Source organism: Alexandromys fortis, unplaced genomic scaffold (assembly GCF_014885135.2).
Source record: "Alexandromys fortis isolate MF-2015 unplaced genomic scaffold, M_Fortis_MF-2015_v1.1 scaffold_102, whole genome shotgun sequence".
Lineage (NCBI taxonomy): Eukaryota > Metazoa > Chordata > Mammalia > Rodentia > Cricetidae > Alexandromys > Alexandromys fortis.
The window spans coordinates 1,268,678-1,277,790 of record NW_026067984.1 but is presented as its reverse complement, the minus strand read 5'-3'; the positions used below and the strand labels follow the sequence as shown (position 1 = coordinate 1,277,790).

At 42.9% G+C, this 9,113-nt stretch overlaps 1 protein-coding gene across 1 annotated transcript in view; it reads left to right on the top strand.

The window, feature by feature from the left end:
* The window catches only part of Tmem144 (transmembrane protein 144), a 30,912-nt gene that overhangs the window by 14,380 nt on the left and 7,419 nt on the right, over positions 1-9,113 (top strand). The window contains exons 7-9 of the mRNA XM_050158834.1: positions 4,240-4,316; positions 6,265-6,383; positions 8,837-8,956. Of these exons, the coding sequence (XP_050014791.1) occupies positions 4,240-4,316; positions 6,265-6,383; positions 8,837-8,956 (316 nt within the window). The remainder of the gene's footprint in view (positions 1-4,239; positions 4,317-6,264; positions 6,384-8,836; positions 8,957-9,113) is intronic.

Here is a 9,113-nt window from a genome sequence, read left to right as displayed (position 1 = left end):
GAGAGAGGAGAGGAGAGGAGAGGAGAGGAGAGGAGAGGAGAGGAGAGGAGAGGAGAGGAGAGAGGAGAGAGAAGAGAGGAGAGAGAGAAAGAGCCTGCACAAGCTTTCCATCTACATTTATAGTACAAGAAACTATGCCTTAGGTGGGCTGGTATCTTAAAGGCTACTAGCTGAAGGTGTTCCCACGGCACCTCCCCCTTTTGTCTAAATAAGAGAGTTCTAAGCATAACACAAAGCTATATACAATAAGAACAAATATCAAGTATAAAAATTAGAATTACAACCAGCATAAACAATATCAAGCAAGAAACATATACTAAATGTTTTAATAATTATCCTAAGAATTTTAAGTCTTGGATTAGAAATGGTTTGGCTAGGTCATGGGAGGAAAGTAACTATGACTGTCTAGTTTTCAACCCCATCAAATACCTGAGAAGGGAAATAATATTACTTGAGTAAACATGAAATGCAATTAAGCAATTTTCAAAATGTGCAATAAATGACAGAGACAATTGGATACCTGGGCGATCATTCAAAGTCTAGAATAATTGGACAGACCATTTTCAGCTGCAGAAAAAATTTCAAAACCGTCTTACCCTGCCTTGGCAAAATTTGACACTCTTTTTTCTTGTATCCTGCTTGTCCTGTCCAGACACCATGCATTGTTGCCAGTGGTTGAGGCATGGGCAGTTCTTTGCCCAAAGGCCAGTTTTGCCAAGAAGAAAACAAGCTCCAAGTCTTTGTTGCCCAACATTCTCTCGGGAATAGATTGGTGCTGCCAAGAATAATCATGTCTCAGATCAACAGAACCCTAAATTATTTAAATGTCATATTCTACAGTTCTTTGAAGTGGTTGAACATTACCTATCTATGTGGAATACAATCTCTATGTATCTAAAGAACCTGATTAGTCTAACTATAAGTATGACAAACATAGATGACTATTGACCTATAATATTTAATACCTATATAGCTTAAAGAGTAAGACCTCATATTAGAATATTAAACAATCTTTAAACAACTGTGCAGCAAATGACAATGACCTAAAAATGTAAACAATGTCTAAGTATCTTGATCAGAGGTAGAAATGTATAGTGCAATATGACAAATATCTCCCAAATTGTATAAATATACAAAAGGTCATAAGCAGAGGTAGAAGCATGCATGCATGCAATATGACAAAATAACTTTGCCTAGGTGTACACATATTGTAAACAGAACTAGGAGCATATTCAAAATAACAAATATAATTTGAATTTGAATCAATGCAAAAGAATCTATACCAATGTAAATTGTCTATAAATAATAGCTCACAATTATTCACTCTATTTCTCACTATTATATTAGTGTAAGCTCACACTAATCTACCTATTATCCCGTCTAATTTCCCCTTTTTCTCCAAAATGATCCCTGAGCCTACATAATTTTCACCCCAACCCCAGCCCTGCATCAGTTATAATCAACCCCTAATTGATGTCCCTAACCCTGAGGACAAACTTTGTTGGGAGAGTGGACCTTGTCTTGTTGAGTTACTTCCGGCTGTCATGGGGGCAGGGGTGATGTTCTTTCTGTGAAATCCTGTAAAACTAAAATGATGGTTAAATTTGAAGATTACTGTCTGGTATAATTGTAAATAGTCTCTGAGTGGCCAATAGAGATTTTTGAAGTTTTTATTTGAGGTTCTGGCCAGAACGTTGTAAGAAGGTGCACCATTTTAGCCAAATGAGTTGGAATCATTTTGAGCAGCTGGTACCCAAAACCAATCTTAAAGTAGTGCTCTCAACATCATGACATCATATCAACCAGGTGGAATCGTTGGACCCAGTGACACACTTCCCACAACAAGGTCACACATCCCACACATAGTGCCACTTCCCGTGAGCCTGTGGGGGCCATTTTTATTCAAACCACCGCGGGATGTAAGGACAAAACTCTGACATTCATGTGAGTAGGTGGAATTTTCCATCCCTCATGGCTATGAAAATAGTTTAGCATATTTATCAGAAGTGGGTCAGGTTTCCATGGTGACACTTCTTCCTAAGCATAAGGCTGACTTTTTTGACAATAGATCCCTACAAGTTGTATGGATGCAGCTTTTCACTGCTGTTACATCCGGGGTTTGTATGGCCCTGTAGAGAGATGAGAAAGTAACTCAGTCAAAGGAGGCAGGAGGCTGAGGAGTTGACAGGAGGAAGGAATGAACAGAGACCTAATGGTGGTCAATGAGGTCACACGCCAGTAGGAAATGAACTTGATTCTCTTTTCACTTCTGGTTTTATCTTAGTCGTGTTTTTGCTTAATGGCAATGACAGAAAATATACAAGGAGGCATGGTTTTGTCCATAAAGAATTTGAGTTGGTCTGGAACAGCCAATCAGTGTTAAAAAGGGTCATCCTTAAAGAGACATGAGGTCCAGATGTCCAGGGTGTAAAGTTTGTATGAGGGGTAGTCCGTGTTGCCAGGAACCCAGTGCCAGTCCTTTAGTTTCAATCATTCTTGCCATCTGCTAGGGGCCCTGGCTGCTTGCCACCCTCTGAGTCCGCACCCACAGCCTACAGGCCTTTCCTCCCTGGCTGTTTCACCTCTGTATCATTATACTCTCCCGTTCCCCTTGCCTTCTTCCCCTACCCAAACCTCTATCAACCAAGATGATTGATACCTTCTTTAAATTGACCTAAAAAGAAAGAGAGACAAGTGATGTTAATTCCTGGGCATCTTTAAGCACTGTGTGGTTCAAGAAAAGAGTTGGTCCAGAGGGTGCTCTTGTGTTCCTCCCCTGATTTAGGGATCTAGATCTCTCTCAGAGAACCACCCTTTGAACAAAGAACAAAGAAAGAGAGTGGGGGAGGGAGGAAGGAAGAAGACAGGAGAAAGAAAAAGAAAGAAAGAAAGAAAGAAAGAGAGAGAGAGAGAGAGAGAGAGAGAGAGAGAGAGAGAAAGGAGAAAGGAAAGGAAGGAAGGAAATGAAGGAAGGAAAGAAAGAAAGGAAGGAAGAGAGAAAAAGAAAGAGGAAGGAAGGAAAGGAGATGGAGAGAAAGAGGAGAGAGAGGAGGGAAGGGAGGGAGGGAGGGAGGGAGGAAGGAAGGAAGGAAGGAAGGAAGGAAGGAAGGAAGGAAGGAAGGAAGGAAGGAAGGAAAATGAAGCAAGCACAGCAGCTTGGGAAGCACCATATGGTGGGCCTGCTGGATCTACACAAGGTCAGGGGGTACAAATAGTCAAGGTTAAAGACAAGCCAGCATCAGGATGGACGAGGATGTGGACACAAGGCTGAGCTCCACAGAACCAACTGAGGAAAACCTGACTCAGCAGGGACAGTGGATTCAAATTTAGCTCCTATCTACACACGGACACATCAGCTGGAGGGCATAGAGGATGACAGTCGGTGATAGAAACAATAAATTTTCTTCAGATTTGCTTACAGATTTTCCTCAACTTAAGTATCAGCATATGTTGAAGGAGAGAGGAGAGGGCCTGCTTTCATCCTGGCCGCCCGGCTAGCTTACACCTGAAATAATCACACAGAAACTATTAATTAAAACACTGCCTGGCCCAATATCTCTAGCCTCTTATTGGCTAACTCTCACATCTTGATTTAACCCATTTCTAATAATCTGTATGTCAGCACGAGGTCGTAGCTTACCGGGAAAGACTCACTGGGTCTGATCTGGCAACTCCATAGTGGCTCTCTCTCTCTCTCTGACTCTCTCTCTTCCTCCCAGAATTCAGTTCTGTCTTTTCCACCTACCTAAGTTCTGCCCTATCAGGCCAAGTAGTTTCTTTATTAATTAACCAATGAAAGTAACACACAAACAGAAGGACCTCCTACACCAAACATAAACTTGAAACATGCCTATAATTGTTTTAATTCAGTAAAACAAAAAATATTAAAATAGTGTTATTGAGTGAAAAAGAGATATAAAAATTATTATTGATCTTATTCATTCTACTGTAGAAAATCTGAGTTCTTCTTGGTTCCAATTTCTTTACAGTCTATAAAAATACACTGATGAACCATGAGAGCTAAGTTTATCAAAGAGCTACACAATCTGTGAAAAAAAAATTAGGTGAAAAACTGGAGGGGCGGAGTCTTAAGAGCAGCTCTGAACTCCCAGGGCTTATAGGTGACTTGTGCACGTGTGAGGTGTGTTTGAGAGGAGAGACAAGCTTGACGCCCTTGTGTGGCCCTGAAGTTGTCTACTGGTGATCCTTGTATTCAGGTCTTTCTTGTGACTTCCACAGGTGATCAACACAGCTGAAGACACCTGCGCCAATTCCTCCTGGGTGGATAGACTTTCTGCCAAGTACCACCGCATTGTGTAAGGCAAGACAGCTTCTCTTTCTATTACTGTGTTTCATGTCTGGCTAAAGCAGAGGGTCCAGAGAGAGATGGTGAAAGTCATCTGATCCCAGGAAGAAAATGATGATTAAAACACCTTTCCACCTCCTGGGAGGCAGGGGTTGCTCTACACTCCACCAAGTTTTAAGCATTGAACTCAGATGCCTCAAGGAATACCAGACCACTGCAGTGCATCTGACCTGTTAGCTGGTGGCAAAAACAACCTCATTTTGTAGGACTTGGGCATAATAACCGCGTTGTATCACAAGCTAATCAAGCAGTGCACTCCAGTTCCTCTGATCAGCCCAGGGCTGTCACCCTCCCTCCATGTGTGAGTTTTATGATCCCAGATGTTCAGTACCAAATCTAAGAGAATATTCTGTGCCTATGTAAGGGCTACCCCGATGTCTTTATCATAAGCACTTAACAGCATCCTGTCTCACCTCAGGGGGTAGGGTTTTAGTGGCTTGGGTTTTCATTTAATTTTTTCTAAAATGCTTTACATCCTGCAGATCTACTTTTACAGATCAGGCCTGTTTGGACATTGTGGACCCAGGACCGTGCCGTGGATACTGGCTTTGTTTTGTGCAAGCCAGGAAAACACTCTATCACTAAGCTCTACCACCCTAACCTAAAGTCAGCAGACGTATCTATCATCTTCACAGTGGGAAAGGATAAATGAAAAGAATGAAAAGAAATTAACCTAGCTATGAAAGAAAAACATACCGCTACTGTTGCATTCAGAATGAAATTGTTTCCTACAAATATTTTTATAGATTTTCCTTTCAAAGGGTGTCCTCTATTAGGGGAGTGTTTGTGAAGGGAAAGATCCTTAGGGCGGATGATGTAGCTCAAAGGATGCAACATAAAGCATTCACCTAGTATGTAAGAGACCCAGGGACCCATCCCAAGCACCATCTAGAAAGAGATTCTAATTATCTTTTACCTGGTTAAGTGTCTGGGTCACTCTGGAACCATGAGTCTCATCCTCACTCAAGTCAGGGATCTTAGGGTACATGGAATGGATTGCCAACGTGTACAGAGAGATCTGGACCCTCGTGTCCTTTAAATGTCCTTAAATGAAATTATTAAAATTGGCAAGGAATTTGTGCTTAGGCTAGGGGAGTATTTATTTATTTACTTATTTTATTTTTGAAACATCTTGTTACATAGTCCATACTTGCTCCAAACTTGCCATCTCTCTTTCTCTCTCAACCAAGGAAGGGTCTTGCCTGAACCTGCTTCCCTCTTTTAAGCCATTATTTGTATGAAGATAGAGGGACCATTCTAAAATATCTCTCCTCTCCCTTACCTCCAAATCCCTGGAAATTCCCGTGCCCATTCCATGTGTCCAGCGCTCACGGCCAAGGAGTTAGCCTTGTTTGAAACGAAACAGGTTTTCTTCCCATAGCAGATTTTTATTTTTACCTAAAATATTCAGATTCTTAGGCTCAATTAGCACTCTTGACAAAACCATCATCAAGTCTTTCTCTGTGATCAATCTAAACAAAAATGCATTTGTCCTTGGTCTGTATGTCACGGTTTCTTGCTGCAACCTGGCGCATGTTTCTGAGGGAACCTTGAGAAGCATCATGTCCATCCACAAATATTTCATGCATTCATTGATTTGAATGGCATATGCCCCACTGGAAGCAATACTCTCAGCTCGGGTGGAACGACCGTTTGTAGTGATGATTTCTTACTCCCTCCACCTGCCGTGACCTCCATCACGACATGGTAGACAGCTGTCTCATGGCCACACTTCTGTCTCAGTGACTCTGCCAGGCAGAGGACTCAGGGCGGAGGGCCAGCACCTACTAAACTGCTTAACATCTGCATATGGAAGAAAACCTGACTTGGGTTCCATTTGTGTGTTGAACACACTGCCTCTGGCCAAGATTCACGGAGGTTTCTTTTTGCGTCTTCAGGGGCTGCAGCCTTGCAGTGGTATCCGGGATACTCTACGGATCGACGTTTGTGCCGATCATTTACATCAAGGACCACAGCAAAAGAAATGAGAGTGTGTATGCGGGCGCTAGCCAGTTTGGTGAGTGGAGAGGGCTCCTGCCTCGGAAGCACGTTCTATGGTACTCCGTCAATAACAGAAAAAGAGCTGTGATCGGTAGTGGCTTTTCAGTTTTTATCTTAATAAACAAAGCTTGCCTGAAGATCAGAGTAAAGCAATCCCACTGGTCAGCCCTACAGACCAGGCAGTGGTAACACACACTAGTTTGCCACAGAAATCATGCATGCCTTTAACCTCAGTGGGGCACGCCTTTAATCCCAGGACTAGAGAGCATTATAAAATGGGAGGAGACAGCTCTCAGTCTGTGTCTCATTCTGAGATTCCTGGGGGCAGGATGGCCATTTCCCGACTGAGGTTGAGGTAAGAGCCATTGACTCCCTGCTTTGCTTTTGTACCCCAATTTCCCTTTCTGAGTTTTTATTAATCATACTTCAATGATCACATCGGTACAGCTGTGTGCCCTTGTCTTTTCTTTGGGAAGTGGAGAATGAGGCACCAGGAATCAAGGCGGCAATGGACGTTGGAGTGTTCTCATGGGATCTGTCATGTACAAAGGAAATGTACTACAGTCAGGATTCATCTCCACTGCTGCGATCTCAGCATGGGATTCCCAGCTTCCCTCTAAGATTCCGAGATTACGAAGAGTCATTTATGTCCAACATCGTGACCTCTGGGAAGACATGTTACTCTCTGCTCTTTCAAAACTGAAGTGTAGCACACAATATTCTTAACCAAGTAAATGTCAAAGGATAAGCCTATTTCGTCTAAGGGTATTAGTTTTCAAGCACAAAGTGGTCCACTGGAAGGGTCGACATAATGCCTCCAGTTCTAAAAATATCTCAGGAACCACGTTCTCTGCAACGGCCCTGGGAGTGCGGGAAGGGAAATAAACGAGGATCTACTGTAGGGCTCCTGAAACGCCATGGATGCACAGTGGACATAAGGAAGCTGGGTGAATAAAACAGAGCTCAGCATCATGTGATGTGGACAGTCCATGTGATTTGTAACCAGAACGGGAGAAATTTGAAACACAAAACTTCTAAGAAGGAGACAGGCAGGAAAATCGTAAGCTCAAGGCCAGTGCAGTCCCCACAGGGAGAGCTGGAGTTGTTGCTGAGGGTTGAACTTGACTGGTAATCCTGAGCTTGTCACAGCCTGTTTCCCTCTTTCTGTACTTAGCTCCCTGTGCAGTTCCCTCTACTGACCTTCCTTATTTCAGAGTTTTACATAAATTCTTTTTTTAGATTCCTGGGTTTTTTTTTTTTTTTTTTTAAAGTAAAACTTAACCACAGAAAGGTGAAAAAAAAAAAAACACGAAAGACGAAATAGACAGAGCCAAAATGAGTTTGACATCCTTGTCGGACACTTGTATGCTTGCTTGTAAGAGGCATGGATTTGGCTCTCAGAATTCTCTTAGCCACAGGGGAAATCAGCTCCACCCCAGAAGTCAGTGAACACAAAAACAATTGACTGTTGTCCTGGGACATAATGAACAATGTCCCCAACTGTCTCTTTATAGAAATAGACAATGACAATTTAAGTATTCTTACAACTCTGGCTGTACAGACGCAATCTCACGGAAGCATACTTTATCGCAGCTTGTTAAAAAAAATAACCCTCAGTGGACGTTACTGTACTGTGTTTCACAACATAGAGGTATCATGTGCTCCGATGTAAGGACTTTTGCAGATGCTCACTGGCTAGCCCTCACCTCTTTTTGTGCATAGATGGGTGGATTCCATTGCTATGATCTCCAGTATGATTTCGGGTTTAGAAGAGAGGGACTTGTAGGTCAGGCTTTCATCCAAAAACACAGCACTCATCCTTGTCCAAACTCTGGGTGATAGAAGCGTCAACCACAGTGGAGACTTCCTAGCCAAGCTCCCGCAGAGCACCCATCTGCTCAGGCTGTCAGTGATATCAGGGTTTCCCAAGATGCGCCACCATCGTGTGTCATTACCCACGGCCACCTTGGAGCCAGTTTGTTGCAAACGGTTAGACAGAGCTGCCTTTGGAATGACTTCTGAAGTCTTATGACCTCCCGTACAGTTGCCATCTGCAGTAGACCATGCAGTTTAGCCACACGCGAGGGCCCGTCTTTATTCACATTCTCCCTCCAGTCTGCAGCAAGATTTGCTGCAGTCGCTACAGCCCCTAGCAGCTGACTGCCTATTCCTTCGTAAAAGGCAACTTCTCCCTACAGTCAGACAATATTCACCATTTCATACTGAGATTTCCAGGGCCACTAAGAAAACGAGCCTGGCAGATTTCACTGTAGTAACTTACTTAATATGTCTAGATTTGAATTCTGCTTAATCAGATTCTATACAGACAACACACGGGGAATGATTAAATGTAACTAATGGTCCTGTACGCTTAAGGTGAGCTTCTGTGAGGATGTTTTATGTTAAAGAGATTAAGGTCTCTTGAGGTGGCCGGAATGATGTTTGCATTTCATCATCTGTGTATTTCAGACTTGGACTATGTTTTTGCACACTCCAGCGGTATCTTTCTTACGAGTACCGTCTACTTTGTGGCCTATTGTATAGCCATGAGAAATAGGCCAAATCTGTATCCGGAGGCCATCTTACCAGGTAAGGAAGGATATTAGCTACACAAAGCCTTACTTCTCTGTGAAAGGGCTGGCCTCCACTGATGAACTTGAATAATTGTTAGAGGGGAAGGGGAAGAGAGAAAGAGAGAGAGAGAGAGAGAGAGAGAGAGAGAGAGAGAGAGAGAGAGAGAGAGAGA